The sequence below is a fragment of the Macrotis lagotis genome, chromosome 1 (assembly GCF_037893015.1).
Source record: "Macrotis lagotis isolate mMagLag1 chromosome 1, bilby.v1.9.chrom.fasta, whole genome shotgun sequence".
Taxonomy (NCBI): Eukaryota; Metazoa; Chordata; class Mammalia; order Peramelemorphia; family Peramelidae; genus Macrotis; species Macrotis lagotis.
The window spans coordinates 629,311,406-629,329,801 of NC_133658.1; the positions used below are offsets into that span (position 1 = coordinate 629,311,406).

The following is an 18,396-nucleotide window of genomic DNA, read 5'->3' on the forward strand; positions in this document are numbered from 1 at the left end:
CTTTGCTTGCTTTAACCATAATAGTGTCCAAATGAAAACTTATATGAGAATACTACAACATCCAAAAAAGATATGGACAAGCTCCACTTATTATGAGTACAAATCCAATCTATATCAAATATATGTTCTCAATGACTTTTTCATGTTTTTAAAATTAATTTTGACAAATGGAAAGAAAACAATGGAAGAAAGAAAAGAACATAATATGAAAGCCACTGACTGTGGTTCCTTCCAAGAAGTATTGCAAAAACAAAATAACTAGAGCCCATATGACTTTTTTTAACACACAGTAAAGTTAACAACACACTTGCTGGCAGACCCTTGTTGCCTTGTCCTCTGAAATAAAGAAGAAAAATTGAACAGTACTGCTTGTACATACACTTGTAAAAATTCAATGCATACTGAAGATGTTTCTCTCCAGTCCTCAATGCAGAAAGTAGAAAATACAGAAAAATATCAGAAAGAAATCTTCTGAGTGCTTCTGCAGGTGGAGGATCAATCAAACATGCAATCCAATCAAGAATCATTGAGCAATTACCATGCATTCTATACTATCCTATATTCTATATAGGGAAAAAAAGATAAGCTAGCTGAGTTAAAGAGATCAAAATCAGTTATAAAACTTAATACATATGAAACCAAAGCAAATAATACAACATAAAAGGAATAATGCTGAAAAGGAGAAGGAGAACAACAATATTTTATCCTCAGATAGTCAGGAAGATCACTGTTTACTATGTAGGTTTAGGGAGGAGGGTTTGTTGGAAGAGGAGTATGAAGGAAGTTGTGGTCTACTTGGTAGTATGAGAAAAAAGACTGGTAATAGTCTGCATATATAGAATGAAGAAAAGTCAAAGACAACACAACTAGTTTTATTAGGGAAAACATTTAGCATTTCATTCTGTATATGCTTAGGGGATATAGGGATATGGCTTATTAGACAAGCATTCAGGTATTCCTTTAGGCAACATCATTAGGCTATTTGTGTCCGATAAAAGACCAGATAGTCTGTACAGTGGGTATAGTGCTGAGCCTGGAGTTAGGAAGACTATCTTCCTGACCTCTAATCTGGTGTCAGACATTACCAGTTGTGTGACTCTGGGGAAGTCATTTAATTCTGTTTATCTCAGTTTCCTCATCTGTAAAATGAGTTACAGGAGGAAATGGCAAAACACTCCAATATCTTTGCTAAGAAAATCCCAAATGGGGTCATTAAGAGTCAGACACTACTAAAAAATAATTGAGTAAATTCAACAGAACTATTTTGTGTTGGTGTTTTTTAGTCATTTCAGTTGGGTCTGATTCTCTTATGCCATTTGTAAACTATCCATGTAGCTTTGTGAGATATTATACACACTTGGACCAAAGAATGTTGTGTTGGGTTGGGGTGTAGGTAAGGTGGTAGATGATGAAAGAAGAGATCCTTCAAAAATTCTAAAGTTTAGTTCTCGTACATCCTATACAAGAAGGAAATTAGCCATTATCCCTTGAATATTTCTATGGTGGAAAAGAATTAGATGGATGGGACAATAGCTATTTTCACTCTTGAATATCATAATCATGTCAAAACATTTCATCTATCTCCTTTTTCCATATGGGATCTTTATGGAAAACTACTTTGCAGGAATCTTGAAGAAAAATAAATGTAGTTAGAAACTGTTACAGGTAGGGATTACTAATCTATAGAATTGTGAAGAATAGAATTGTAAAATATGATGTAGGTTTTGAAAAATAAGGCATCTTGATAACACACCAAGTCATCTGAGAGGAGAATATTCCTCTTTATTTTAAATAACACAATTTTTTTTAAAAAAGCAATGTGATTAAAAGTCTAAAGACAATCATCTTTATAGTAGTCCCTTTGCCAAGAATCTTATATTCATTCAAATAATGATTTCATGTAAGGATGGACGTTCTCCCCCAACATTCTTTTTTGTTCTTTTTTTATATAGCATTTTGAATAAAAGCTGCTGTGCCCCCAAAAGCATAGGAAGACAAGATGAAGTGGTATTTGAAAGATTTCTAAGTAATGCCTCTATAGCAACATTTAAACACTGTTCAGATCCTTTTTTGTACTACAGTAAAGTTTATTTATTCTCCTATCTAAACCTAAAAAGCTGAGTTTATTTTGCTTGGTATATCAAGCAGAAATGTCTTAGATATTTCAACTAATGATAACTCTCTTTCTGTAGTGAGGGTAGGGATGTGACTTGGATTCACTTGTGACTTTACTTGTTTCCACTGGTGAACTTTTTTCTATTCTTAAGAATTTAGGACTCATTATCATGCCTTGGATGAGTTTTTTTCTTTAAACTTAATTTTAATTTTTGAATTCTTATTATAAATCTCTCTAAAGAAAAGAAAACTACTACTATGTATTTTTATTATTTATTAAAAATTGTTCTTTTAACATGACCTTTGAGACCTTTATTTATTTTAGTCACTTTTCACTGGAAGAACCTCATGCAATTCAGAGCTGTTCCACTTTCAAAATCTCATATTACTTGAGTACTTAGAGTCTTAGAAGATTTTTTTTTATTGCTCTTTAAAAGTTAACATTGAGGGAATTTGTCCAGAAAGCATATGACCTCTAGAGATTTAGTTGAAAGAACTAGTAATCCAATAAATTCAAAAATATCAAAAAACCTAACTTTTCCAAAAGTTGATAACTATTTTTTTCCAAAAGAAAACTATCTTCTTTGATTTTATGTTATGTAAGTTAAGTGTTTCAGAAGATAGGGTATTATCTTGTTACATATATTCAAAAGAAACTTTTTGTGGTGGAAAAGAATTAGAAATTGAATGATGGTGTATCAACTAGATAATGATCAAACCAGTTGTGGAATGATTTTGTTTTATAAGAAATGATAAAGGATATGAATTCAGGAATAAACTGGGAAATTTTATATGATCTAATGGAAAGTGAAATGAGCAGAACCATAGTGAAGATCAGGTCCCAATAGCTTGACAACAGCAGAGGTCCCAGTAACTAGATAGTAAGCCAGCAGGGAGGGTCCCAACCCCAAAGTCTGAATCCTGGCAAAAGACATAGGCAGAACCTGGACATAAAGACTGAAATAAAACTACAAAGGCAAGGCATAGACTGCATGGGTAACATCTTAGCCAATGACAAGCCAAAGATCAGAACCCAGCCCCAGCATAAAAAACTGGGATATACTCCCCTTACTGCAGAAGCACACCTAAAACAACAAAGATGAACAAAAAGGCTAAAAGAGTGCTCACTATAGAAAACAACTTTGCAGATAAAGATAACAGTGCCATGACAGAAGAAATCAGTGAAGAGGGAAGTCTCAAAAAAAGGTCTATGAATTGGACTTAAATCCAAAAGCTCATAGAAGAACTTAAAAAAGAATTTAAAAACCAAAGAAGAGAGGAAGGAGAAAAATGAAAAAAAAGAAATGAGCCATGCAGGAAAATTATGCAAAATTGACCAAAGAAATCAACTCTGTTAAAAGTGAAAATAACCAACTGGAAAAGGAAACACAAAAGTTAGTTGAAGAAAATTAAAACCTAAAAATTAGAATTGAACAAATAGTAACCAATGAATCTATGAGATTACAAGATTCTATCAAACAGAATAAAAAGGTTGAAAATATTGAAAAAAATGTAATGTACCTTTTAGGAAAAACAGATCCAGGAGAGATAACATACTAGAAAGTCTATATCAAAAAAAGAATCTGGAAAGCATCATGCAGGAAATTATCAGGGAAAACTGTCTAAATCTGCTAGAATAAGACAATATAGCCATTGAAAATACACAGAATCCTTCCAGAAAGATACCCCAGCATAAAAATTCCAAGGGCTGTTAAAGCTGAATTTCAGAGCTCTCAAATAAAGGAGAAAATTCTGCAAGCAGCAAAAGGAAACACAATCAGACTCACACAGGTCTTATCAGCATCAACACTGAAGGACTGGAGTACCTAGAATATCCTATATATGAGGACAAAGGCACTGGGATTACAACCAAGAATTTAGTACCCTGAAAAATTCAGGATATACTGTCAGGGGAAAAGATGATTATTCAATGAAATAAAGGACTTCCAAAATTTCCTGACAAAAAGACAAGATCTGAATAGAGAATTCAATCACTAAATACACAACTCAAGAGATGCATAAAAACATAAATGAAAAGGAGGACAAAACAAAACAAATGTTAGTCAAGACCATCAAATTGTATACAAACCCCAAAGGGAAGATGAAACACTCATAACTCTTGAGAATTATATTTCTCTTAGGATAACTAAATTGAACATAATTGAAGAGATTTAACTTGGAAGATATGGATATGATTAGATCTTGTCTCTCCATTAAAGAAGTCCAAGATGACATCACTATTTTTGAGACAAAAAGCCCTAATGAAAAGCAGGAGTGTTTACTCTAAACTTAAACATCTCAGTTTCCTTTGACCTATTCTAATTCTGTTTTGCTTTCAATGTTTTGCACTTTCCCTAATGAAGGCATCATAAGCTGGAAAGTCCTGAGCCAGTGTCTCTCATAACTTACAATCAATTGTACAGTTCTTAAGCAAGAGAATAAGAGTATCCTAGTACTTAAGAGAGAATTCTGAGATTCTTATAATTAATGAAATCAGGGTTGGACTTAATCCATACTTTATTTAACTCCCCTAGGTGGGGAGAGGGGTGGGAAGTGTGGGAGAAAATGTGCTTGGGGAAAAGAGTACAAATAATTCTGGAAAAGAATTGACTTTGGATGTTAACTTTGGCTCATGAGGATTGTGGGTCCATGGAGGCTACTTGAAAAGAGGGTAAGGTTAAAAAAGGTAAAAAATGATTATAATTTAATGTAATTCAAGACTCTTGAAAAGTGAACTTCTACTGAGACAGAAGAGGGGAGGGTACTTAGTGCAATGCTGCTTATCAAACAATTAATGAATCAATCTGTGATGGTATTTTGTAACACTTTGAGCTTATCAAGCAATCAATTAATCAAGCCATGATTGATGATACCTGATTAATAGTAATTGAGTGATAACACCAACTGAGGAGACATAAAGATGTTTAATTTTAGAGGGGAGGGTGTGAACATTGAGTAAATTCTATTCAATAAATTTGACCCAAAGAAGGCATAAACTACATTCCCACTTGGGTTTAAAAATCTAACTTACTCTACAGGGAAGGGGGATAAAGGAAGAAGGGACTGATAAAAGGAAAGGTAAAGGTTTAAGTGAAAATAAACTGAAAGTTAAATTTTAAAAGAAAAATTAAAGAGGAAAGGGAGTAAAACTTTGGTGAGGAGGAAAAAGAGAAAAGGGGAAAAAGAGGAAAGGGGGAAAAAGAAAAATATAAATGGTGAAAGACAGCATGGAGGAAAATACAGAGTTAATAATCTTAACTGTAAATGTGAATGGGATGAGAGGTCCCATAAAATGGAAGTGGATAGCAGAATAGATTAAAAACCAGAATCCTAAAATATGTTGTTTACAAGAAACATTTTTGAAGAAGAGAGATACACACAGGTAAAGGTAAAAGGATGGAGCAAAATATACCGAAGTAGGAAAAAAATCAGGGGTAGTAATCCTAATCTCAGATAAAGCAAAAACAAAAAATAGATCCTTATTAAAAGGGATAATGAATGAAACTACATCATCTTAGAAGGCACCATAGGTATCAAACTATATCATTATTAGAAATGTATATACCTAGTAGTATAGCATTCAAATTTCTAGAGGGAAAGTTGAGTGGATTACAAGGAGATTTTGAAAGCAAAACTTTGATAATGGGGGACCTCAACCTCTTTTTCAGAACTAGATAAATTTAAACATAAAATAAACAAGAAGGAAGTTAAAAAGGTAAATGAAATCTTAGAAAATCTAGATATGATAGACTTCTGGAGAAAACTTAGTGGTAGTACATGACACCTATACTAAAATTGACCATATATTAGGGCATAAAAAAACCTTATAATCAAATGCAGAAAGGCAGAAATAATAAAGACACACTTTTTAGACCATGTAAAAAAAAAGGGTCATGGAAAGATAAACCAAAAACTAATTGGAAATTTAATAATTTTATCTTAAATAATGGGTGGATCAAACAGCAAATAATAGAAATAATCAATAATTGCATCCAAGAAAATGATAAGAATGAGACATCATACCAAAATTTATGGGAAGAAGCTAAGGTGTTATGAAGGGAAACTTAATATTTCTAAATTCTTATTAAAATAGAGAAAGAGATCAATAAATTAAGTTTCCCAACAGAAATCATATTATCTCAGTAGATGTTGAAAAAGCCTTTGATAAAATACAACATCCATTTCTATTAAAAACACTAGAAAGATCAGGAATAAATGGAGTTTTCCTTAAAATAATAAGTAGTATCTATCTAATACCATCAACAAAATTAGATGTCATAGGGATAAATTTGGAGCATTTCCAATAACATCAGGAGTGAATCAAGGATGCCCATTATCATCATTACTATTCAATATAGTTCTGGAAATGTTAGCTTTAGCAATAAGAGAAGAAAAAAGAAATTAAAGGATTCAGAATTGGCAATGAGGAAGCAAAACTTTCACTCTTTGCAGATGATATGATGGTATACTTAGAGAACTTGAGAAAAATCATCTAAAAAACTTGAAGCACATAACAAATTCAGCAAAGTAGCAAGATATAAAATAAACCCAGATAAATCATCAGCATTTACAAGTTATGGTACATGAATATTTTGCAATATTATTGTTCCATAAGAAACCATAAATGGCCAGTCTCCTCAATGAATTACAGGATCTAATACTGAATGAAGAGAGCAGAAATAGGAGAACAATGTACACATCAACAGCAACAACATTGTGAGATGAACAACCTTGATGGAAGCACCTCTTCTCAGCAGTCCATTGAGCTAGAACAACTATATTAGACTGCCTATGGACTATATTATCCCCATCCAGAAGAAGAAAAAAAAAACAAAAAAAAATTCTTGAGAATATGATGAACACTATATTTACTTAAAAAAAATCTCTTATGTATTTCTTTCCCTTTATCCTAAATCCTCATACAGAAAATTACTGATCTGTAAATATGTATATGTGTATGTATAATAATATTAACCTAACTGTTCACTGCTGAGGGGAGGGGGGTGGGAAGAGAGGGTGGAGGGAAATTTTGTAACTTAAAAATATACATATGGATAAATGTTGAAAAACTTTCATAACATGCATTTGGAAAAATAAAATATCAATTAAAAAAAGAGTGATAGATGACAATTCCTAAACACTCAACAATTGAAAATGCTTTCCACATTCATGGAAAGAACTGATGTTCTCTGAGTACAGATTGGTGAATGGGAATGGACTGGAGAGAAGGAGAGAATTGGGGAAAATTTTTTATATTTATTATAACAATATAAAATTTTTTAAAAAGAGAGAATTCAAAAAAACATGCAAGGTATCAATGATTTTCTGAAGAGAATTTCCCTGGACAGTGAAGTTTGGGAAGCTGTTTCAGGAAAAAAAAAAATATATATATATATATAACTTAATTTAATATATAATTTTATTTATATTTATATATAATATATTTATTCACATTTAAAATTTATTAAATTATACTTATATATAATTTATAAAACAATTTAAAAATTAAAGTATATGTATATATAAACAAATATATACATATATATTTTTAAAAATTAATTTTTCCCAATTACATCCAAAGATAATTTTCTACAATCATCCTTTTGCAAGTTTTTGAGTTCCACATTTTTCTACCACCTTCCCTTCTCCTTTCCCTTTGCAATGAACAATCTTATATAGGTTGTATATGTATAATCATGTTTAACATATTTCCATTTAATCATGTTGTTTATGAGAAATTAGAATCAGAAAAAATACATGAGAAAGAGAGAAAAAACATAAAAAGAAAATTTAAAAAGTGAACACAGATTGCTTTGCTTTTCATTCAGATTCCATAGTGGTTTTTTTCCCCCCCTGGATGTGGATGACAGTTTCCATAACAGGGCTGTCCTTGATCACTGAATTGCTGAGAGGAGCTGTTTCTCTAAACCAAATATTCTATCTCTTCTGCCAACTGGCCTCCAACTTATTCTGAGGATTCAATAAATATTATACAATAAATCAAGTAAAATATAGGAGAAAAATTCCTGAAGCATGAGGCCAAGTACAGTTAGAAGTAAATAGTAATTATTTGTATATATTAAACTGTGTTCTCCATTAAAAATATAAATGATTCTAATGATTGACTTATGTCTTCATTTTGATAAGTAGTAGGCTAAATCTTAAGCCAAAATTTTCTGTTCTATTTGACAGTCATTCAGGCATAAGCATCTCTTCAGTAGGGGATAGGGTATGTTTTCATGAAAACAATTGTCAAATTTACTGGATATCTTCTAATATAATTTTGTATAAATACAGCTACCTAAAAATAAAATCAAAGTCAGCAAAGTGAAAATAATGGCAAAATAGCATCAACTGAAACTGAATCTAGTGAAACTGAATTTATTAAATGTGATATATGCGAAAGCAAGCACAATCTGTCATCATCTGATATAGGCTCATGATACTAATGTGTTGAGTAACACTGATTATTGTTTGTGAACATGAAGAGTTTTAAGTTAAAGTTGAACAGTCTTTCTGAATTAGTTTTAAACTTTGTGTATGTGATTAAAGATCCTTAAAATTGCAACTTAAAAAAACTGAAATAAAAACTATGGTTATTGTCATATAAATATTTGAACAATTAAACTTGAATTTAATTTTCAACTTTAGGGAAAAAATGATAGGAAGATAAAAAATAATTTGAAGAAAGAATTCAACAATCATCAAAATTAATATAAAGACAGTTTAAATATGTTGAATTTCAATAGAGAAACAAAAACTTAGAAGTCCAAATCTTTCAGAAAATATGATGTTGTTATATTTATCATTGAGATCTCTAAAATGAGATTACAACCCATACACAATCCTCTACCTAGTTGCAGTATATTCTTAACAGGCAAAATTCTGCCCAATATATAAAGAGATGGTACATAGCAATTATACAGATATCCCATCTTTCATCTATCATTCCTTCTGTAAGAGAAGTCATGTATAGTCTTCAAAATAGTAAGGAATTGAATATATCCAAAATTGTTTTGTTTGTACATATGTTTGCATATATGTGTGTTTGTGAGCATATGCATAGATGTGTGTGTGTGTGTATTGTTGTTTCTCCTTCATTCTCAAGGAGGACCATGAAATCAGAGAGTTGATCACATGATATTGAAGTGAATTGGATTTAACTGAAAAGATGCTGTGTGCAAAGTAGCCAGTCTCACTCCTCCAGAGCCATTTGGGTCCAATGGCCAAATATGGATCAGAATGACTGGAGATGATCTTGGATGCTGTGGGAGGCTAGCATTTTCTGACTGAGGCAAGGCCCATTTAGTGATCAAGGCTAGTTAAGAAATAATGCAAAGAATGAAGTATTTTACCTAGTCAAAAAAAAAAAAAAGAAAAAAGAAAATCAGTCTGGGAGGGGAAGATCCTCAAGATTTTTGGCCAAAATGGAAACAATTGCTATTTACATTCACACTGAGCCTATCAGGACTCAATAGCCAAAAGGGGCTTGGATTGGGATCTGTTGTTGGCCAATTAATTAGAGCCTGAGTGATATGCTTTTTTTTTTTTTTAAGTTTTTTTGCAAGGCATTGGGGTTAAGTGGCTTGCCCAAGGCTACACAGCTAGGTAATTATTAAGTGTCAGGTCGCATTTGAACTCAGGTACTCCTGACTCCAAGGCCAGTGCTCTATCCACTGTGCCACCTAGCAACCCCCTGTGATTTGCTTTTTGAAAAAAAATTATTTATTTAAGGCAATGAGGTTAAGAGTAACTTGCAAGGTCACACAGGCCCTTATTAAGTGTCTGAGGCCAAATTTGAACTCAGGTCCTCCTGTCCACTGTGCCACCTAGCTGCCCTGTGATTTGCTTTTAAGGCATGGTCTTCAAGAAAGAAATTTAACCCATAAACCCCAAGATATCTTGTGAGATTTCAGGCATCAAAATTTGCATTTCTTAGGACAAATCACTAGCTGGTGAAGAGCTCTAGATGTAAGACCCTTTTACAACAAAGAGGCAGGTGAGGGAAGAGACAAAGTGTCTGAGAAAAGATGAGCACCAGCCTTATAAACCCCTTTTAAAATTTTCTAGTTCACACTTGGGAGGATAGGGAAATCTAATCAAATTCTATAGCTCCATTTAATTCCAAACTAATTAGTTCCAAGCCTTGGTAGTGGGAAGGGTAATAATATTCCCAAACAATTCCCAAACATTTTGTATGACAAAGTCAACACTAAGTTGGAATGAAATTCTTTTCAAATTGAAATCAACATATAAGTATATATGTATGCATGTATATATCTATCCATTATTTCTTTTTAAGGATTTTCCCAATAAGTTTAACTCATTTGACTTCATGAAGAAATATTTTAACATCTAAAATAAAGTAATCTACATTTATTACAGTTGAAAGTCTGCAGAAATAAGACTAAGAAAAAAAGATAAACATAGTTTCTATTGGATTTTTAAATATAATCAATGCTTGACTGAGAGTCATTCTTGATAGGAGTGTCAGAGCATGCCAGTAATTCAGCAATTGATTTTACACCAATCCTAAAATGAACCCATCCTTTATGCATAGTACATTTAATTAGTATAGTATGGTTGGCTAATTCCTTGTTACTTTAATTGTTCATCCTAGTTAGTTTTATAGGCACAGGTAGTGGTAGGAAGAAATTTAGATTTAGAATGGGAAGTGGGTTCAAATTCTATTTCTGACCTTTGGTGAATAAGACCACCTACCTTCCTGAATCTCTACCTAATTAATATTTATCCTTCATTTTCAAAGAAGACCACCTTCTCAGGGAAGTGATGACATGACAAGCATATGAATTAGATTTGAGTAAGGGGGCTGTGCTAAGTCTCCAGCCTCACTTTCTCCTCCAGAGCCATCTGGGTCCAATGGACAGATATGAATCAGGATGACTGGAGATGGCTCTGGATGTGGTACAGCCTAAGTTAAGTGACTTGCCCATAGTCACACAGCTAGTAAGTGGCAAGTGTCTGAGGTCACATTTGAACTCCTGTCCTCCTGAATCCAAGGCCAGTGCTCTATTCACTGTACCACCTAGCTGTCTTAACAAATATCTACCTACTGCTTGCTGGTATGTTTCCCCAATATCAATTTGCTTATCTAAGCTTTCACCTGGTATTCAGGAGGTGGAAATAATAAACATTATTCCACTCAACACCTATTTAATAAGGTTTTATTATACAGGAATAAAACTTTGTTATTTGCCAAAGGATAAAGGGAAAAGAAAACATGTCAGTGTCCTTGTCCTTTAGAATTTGTTTGCACTTGGGAAGAAAAAAAACACATACACAAAAGACATAAATAATCAAAATTAACCTATTATAGGATTGTTTTTTAGATTTTCTTTTTGCAAGGTAATTGGAGTTAAGTGGCTTGCCCAAGGCCACACAGCTAAGTAATTATTAAGTGTCTAAGGCTAGATTTGAACTCAGGTACGCCTGACTCCAGGGCCAGTGCTCTATCCACTGAGTCACCTAGCTGCCCCTCTATTATAGGATTTTAATCTTCCCTGTGACCTTCTGCCCTGACTGGTGAACATTTTTCATATATTGTCTAATCTCAAGACCACCAAACTACTTCCCAGTCATTTGCAGTCCATGATGCTTTCCCTATTCTTTACCCTTTACAACCTAGGAAAGAAAAGAGTCATCAAAATCAGAACTATCATTCCTGGAAACACTTGTCAATCATTTGCCCTGTAGTTACAATCACTAGTGCATTCAACAGAGTAAGCACTTAATAACTAATTATTCATTCATTAATTCATGGATAAATTCCAAAATGAGTGTTTTCACAGTTCAGAAAAGGAGAACATTATAGAATGAAATATTCAAAAATTCCTTGAAGGATTAGCAATATTTGGACAGATGTAAAGGGAAGATAAGTTTCAAGTAGATAGAATGGCACAAACAAAATACTAGATTTTGGAAGAAGCTCTATATGTTTAGGGTATTGTACAATACCAGAACATTGTGTCTTCTGAGTATATTGCTCCAATTCTTTTATCTGTCAGTAATTGCTCCAACTTCAGAATCTCTGATCTACTTGCTGCTATTCTGTTTCTCCTCACCACATCCCTTGGAACACATGAGAACTTATCCTACATCTGGTGAATTCTTTCACTTTAAATTGTTCATTTCCATAATTTCATCCTACTTTTTCTGCCTTGAACTTTTGCAGTACCTAATATAATTAGATTAGAATATCATATTTTTCTTATAGATACCAGCATACGATACTGGCCTAATGCAACCTGGGAATTTCCTAAATTAAAATTCTTCAAATGGGATCTAGTTGTTTCATTTTATCACTTCCCTCTAAGTTGGATTTATCCTTCCCTAGCTAAGTTCAGATTTAACATGTATGTCATTTAAAAAGTTTTGAGAGGCATAATTTTGGGGTAATTTATTCATTTTGTTAATAATATCAGCGTGTTTATTAATAAAAGGATGGTCATTTGGCTGTCTCTCTCTCTCTTAGACCAAAGGCAATAATGGTGGTGGGTTCATGACTTACATGAATATTGGAAGCAGGGTGCTCCTGAGGGTGGCATGCAACTTTGATTAGTCAACAATGAGAGAATGAATATTGCAATGAAGAACCAAAACTAATCAAATGAACTTTTATTATATCATTTATGAATAAGTTATACCCCCCCCAATAGCCTTGCACTATCTATTCAAAGATTTATCACCAACCCAACCTGAGTAATGGTTTCCTCCCCTGGGTGGGGTCTGAACAAAAAAGTTAACTCAATCTCTTTATCAGTATTGTCCCTCAAGAGTCTGAACTTTTAAAATCTGGAAATTTTTAAAAAGGGAGAAACACTGGTTTTCCTCCAATCATTGGTTATTAATAATCATTTCTCTCAGGTAGAGGATTTAACCAGTAACTAATAAAATATGAGGACATTCACAGGCATGAAAATAATCAATTTCAAATGAAATCAGTATTTTTAATTTTTTCAAAACAGTATTTAACACCAAAGATGTTCTTATATTATTTGATGCTACAAAGCATTAGTATACCCTTAATGTATCCCCCCTCCCACATAAACACACCCATCTCAATTTGAAATTTAAATATCTCAGGAACTTCCCTTGCTTGAATTTTATGAGAGAGATGAAACTAAAGAAATGAAGTTTAAATAAAGCAAGATCACTGCATTATAAAAGTAGGAACAATACATGAAAAAAATAACTTCAGACTCTAAATCTATAATTCTGTGATCTCAAGAAGTGAATCAAAAAGTAAGTCAACCAAAATATTGACACAAAACTTCAAAAAAATCATATTAAATTAGCATTATAAACTCATTTTAAGTCTTTAGGTCTAAATCCAGCCTTCATACATCACATAATAACTACAATAATTATGTGTACTACTTTGATATATATGCCAAAATAATAGTGTGCAACAAAGTCATTTAACCTAATTAGTATATAGAAATAACTCATATGACAATTTAAAGTTTTAAATTAAATCTGGATAATTGTTTTAAATTTGAAAGGAAGTACATTTAATAGGGTTATCTTTTTTTATGAAAACAAACATCCTGATATATTACAAAATTGTATCAATTGTCTGAGTTCTACTGTGGTTAAGAACAAAAAGCTAAAACTCAATTAGGTATCTTGATGTACTTTGTTGAATGCTTCTTAAAAGTTAATTCATTTGTATTTTTAAAGATAATCCTAAAGTTGTTTTTTTTAGCTTTTTTGTGTGGGAGAGACTCTAGAGTAGCTTTTAAGGATTTGATAAAAACACACTTTGAGATAGTAAGGACAGTACTTCAGCTTAACATTGTTCTGAACATTCAATAATATAATTGTAGAGAGCCAGCCCCAGGGAGTGATATTCACATACTTGGTGACTTTTTCCATCAAAGATATGTGTGGATTATTGCTCATTGTATGGATCCATTGGCTCACCAGTGAACCCCTAACCTAGGATAATCTGTGGCTCCAGAGGTGGTTGTAAAAGGTTTCTTTGATAAAGAAGTATGCAGATTTCTAAGAACAAATATTGTAAATTTACCCAGGAAATTGTAAAACTGGGTTTCCTTTAGCCAGTCATTCCTGAGATAAGTTTTTGCTATAAGAAGTCTGAGTTTCCAAAAATAAAGTTGGTAGATTTTCACTTCCCAACCTTTTGTGTTTGGATATGTTTGTCTACCTGACCCGACTCTGGGAAATTCATGTCCAGACCCATACCAGAGCTATTGCGGGCAATATATAATAAACAAGAAAGTATTTTGAAAACCATAAAGTATAAATAAGTCATAGAATCATAGAACTTTGTAAACCAGAAAGAACTTCAAAGATCATTCAGTTCACTTCCTCATTTTATAGATGAAGAAACTGGGACTCACTATATAATAAGGAAAGTTTTATAACAAAATTTTGCAACAAATTAATTACTGATTTTTCTTTTTATAATGTAACCTAATACTTTGAAATGTCAGATAAAATACTAGATAGTTTTGAGTTGAAAAATCACCTTACTGTAGCAGATAATATATTTTGAAATTATTATTTTAATGAAACAACTTTACATTTTCATGTTAGATAACTTATACAATGCTTTCTAGGTTTGACTTATTTATAGTGATAAGTATTAGAACATCATGGAAAAACACTGCATTTTATTTATCAACATCTGAAGAGGGAAAGACTAAAGGTATGGAAAACATTTTGGATCTTACTAACCCCCTTCCCCCCAAAAAAGAAAAAAAGACAATCAAGGAAATATCAACTAATAACTGATATGCCTCCTCTACAACCCATTCACAGTTTGTCAACAAGTCATTTATGCAAGAATAATGGTCCTGTTCCTGAAAGAACTGATAGGTAACATGGGAATATTTACAAGCAATATTTAACAAAAAAACCCACATCTTTACCATTTTACAGATGTCTCAAAGATGTGATAAATGTAAAATTCCATTATGCTTATTTCTTGTCAATTTTCAAAAAGACTTCAATACAGTAGAATAAAATACTGCCTTTTTTCAATAAAGTCTCTCCCATCTATACAATAAAATTATTCAATATTTATTAATAGGTATAACAGAAATATGCTGTTGAAGTACTTCCATGTAATGAACATATAACATTGGAGAGATGTAGACATTCATGCTAAAAGCATTTATCACTATGAGGAGGAGAATTAACAAAAAACTTCAAGATAGAAGAAATCCTCTGTAGATAATGAAGTCCTCCTATAATTCCTGTTTGCTTCTGATATGGCTCTAGCTACATAAAATCCTAGCACATTGCAGGATTTCCAGAAAGAGAAATGTATCCAATCAAAAGAGTCTGACCTCACCATTCATACAGGAAAAATCAAGAGGATGAAACTTGTTGATTACCCAAATTATGACATCTATTACCTATAGAGCAACCCATCAGTGTGTATATCTGGGATATATAGTAGTTTGACAATGCATTTGGTCCAGGGTTGAACACGAAGATGAAAGCAGACTGAATTATCTTTGAAAAATTGCACATCTTTAATGATACTAAGCTTCTCAACCCATTTTTAATATTAATTATTGGTGTTGCCTAGGTCTATGAGACATGTAATCTAATAGTCACCAAAGAACTGAAAATGATTATCAAACAAATGGCAATGCACTGGCTTTGATGAGTTTAGGTATGCTATAACATATAACATAGGAAGAAATTTAAAGAAGAATTGGAATAAAGGATTTTCATCTGGAAGGGAAAGCTAGTGACAAGGTAAGGATGAGGGGATAACTGGTAGACAGCCAAGCCAAGTTGCTTTACTAGTACCAATGGGATGTCAAGAAAAGATGAAAAATGTCTCTGGCATATTATAATCTTTGTGATGAAATCATTCATGGATGTAGAGAAATGGCAGCCAAGGATGGTCCATGCTCTGAATTATTAGAGGAAATTCCTAAAAAGTATATATATATATATATATATATATATATATATATATATATATATATATATATATATATACACATACATATATATATAGTCACATTTCTTTTAGGAATAAGTGATGAAGAAAAACGGGATCGTTATGTACAATCATTCCTCTATTGAATGCTGTAATCATATTGTTATAATGATGACAATATGTTTCATCCAAGAAAACGTTTCTAATATTTAAACCAATTGTTACTCACTTTCAACAATTACTTGTCTGCCTTCCCAGTTGTCCTTAATCAGTTGTATGTTTCCAAAATGGGCATCACTGTAGAAGATTCGGTTGCTCCCCTTTCTTCTCAAACTGTAGTCAAAAGCCAAAGCTATCACGTTCTTGAAATAATTTGGATTTTCATATGGTCTAACTGGTGAATTTAAATTGGTCTCATCTGAAAGATGTATACTTTTTAATATCGTTCTCCCTGAATACAGTAAATAACCTTCATGCCTTAGGCAGGTAACTCCGTCCTCTGCAAGATATCCATGTGCACAAGCGCATGTTCTTTGAGAATTTCCTCGATATAAACAAAGTTGCTGACAGCCACCATTGTCCTTTGCACATACATTGGTACCTATTGGGAGATATGGAGAGAAAGGCATTTTTTAATTAGAGTCAGTTTGAAAGTTAGAGATTCAAATAACCCTGAATCATTCTGTTTTTTAAGAATGAACAGAATTTCCCTTTGATCAGATTTGTTACAAATATTAAGTGCTGTACTATGTGTCAAAGAGTCTTCATCTGCTTGCTTTGATATTAAAACAAGATTAATTTTATTACTTTTGAATCAGTCAGCTCTCTAAGATTTTAAGTTATAAATGGCAGTAGTAGAGGTGATTTAATCATTAAAGAGTTCCTATTCCAATGAAGTCACTCTTCCACAAGTCCCTATCCTTATCTTAATGATGAATATAGGTTCCTAATATTGAAATCATATACTAACAAAATGAAGTTAAGGAAAATTATACTGCAGGACTTTAAACTCTAAAAATAATTATTTCTTTTATTAGGTTTCCACCCAAATTCTGTATCATTGTATTATCTATCATAATCAGCATTTTGCACATAGTAGGTACTTAACAAAACTTGCTGAATTGAAATGATTAAGTATAAATTTCCTACCAAACCAATATAATGGCCTTTTAAATGATGTAATTATTTTTTAAAAGAGAGCCACAGATATTTTCTTGTATGATTGGTTTTGCAATTATTCTTTAAGTGAAATAGAATTCATTTTTCTTTTGATTAAATTGCTTTGGTAGTTATGAAAAATACATTTCAAAGATGAAATGGTTTAGAATGTAGTTCATATTCAGCTAAGTGGTGCAGTAGAAAGAATGTTGAACTTGGATTCAGGGAGGCCTGAATTAACATCTAACCTCAAATAATTAAGTATCTGGAACCTTGGGTAAATCCTTAACCTCAATCTGTCTCAGTTTCTTGATCTGTAAAATAGGGCAACTAATAATAGAATTATTGTAAAGGGTTTTGTAAACCTTAAAATATTATACAAATTCTAGCTATCATTATTATTCATGTTCAGAATCATGTAATTTAGGCATTCAATGTATCCTGTAGTATAATATACCTAATAATTTAGCTATTTCCTATTTTACTTTTATTCTATGAATTTTTTTATAATTTGCCTCCAATTTTTAGATTTAGCTCCTATTTCCTTATTCCATGAATTTGTGTATACATAGCTTATACTTACATTTTCTAAAAGAAAAATAAGAATATAACATTACTGTATATATATCATATATACATAAATTTACTAATACATAAATCCACAAAACACATCTATGTATACTCACAAGTATGCATATATGCATATATAGGCACACATACATATGTATGCATATATGTCTATGCATGTAAATATAGAAAACTTTAACAAGTTATATTTTTTCCTAACAATCTTTACTCAGGAAGATCCTAACTTGAAAGTTGTAGATATATAAGAATTTTTTTTTTAAATGTAAAGTCTAATGTATGTATGTATATAGAGATATATACCTATAGATGTAAAACATGAGACAATGTGAAATACTACATATAATCATTGAAAATTACTCACCTTTCTCTCTTACTCGATTAAAGACTTTGACTTCCTTTAGGTTGACTCCAAGGCCTGTTCGCATGGTCACTGCATCTGTGGCATCATTTTTGTGACCTCTCCGGATAGAACCATTTGCGTGTGCTCTGTCAGAAAGTTCAAGATGCTTGATCAACAATCTCCATCTAATTAAAATCAATCCAGTCATTAAACTGAAGCCAACAGATGGCCAAACAGAAGGCAAAGAAAGGAA

General features: G+C 32.1%; 1 protein-coding gene across 4 annotated transcripts in view; it reads right to left on the reverse strand.

Moving 5' to 3' along the window:
• LRP1B (LDL receptor related protein 1B) overlaps nucleotides 1-18,396 on the reverse strand; it is a 2,479,914-nt gene that overhangs the window by 575,278 nt on the left and 1,886,240 nt on the right. For all 4 annotated transcript variants that reach the window (XM_074215080.1, XM_074215079.1, XM_074215078.1 and 1 more), the window contains exons 40-41: nucleotides 18,165-18,289; nucleotides 16,287-16,658 (exon numbers count right to left, since the gene is read on the reverse strand). In XM_074215080.1, the coding sequence (XP_074071181.1) occupies nucleotides 16,287-16,658; nucleotides 18,165-18,289 (497 nt within the window). The remainder of the gene's footprint in view (nucleotides 1-16,286; nucleotides 16,659-18,164; nucleotides 18,290-18,396) is intronic.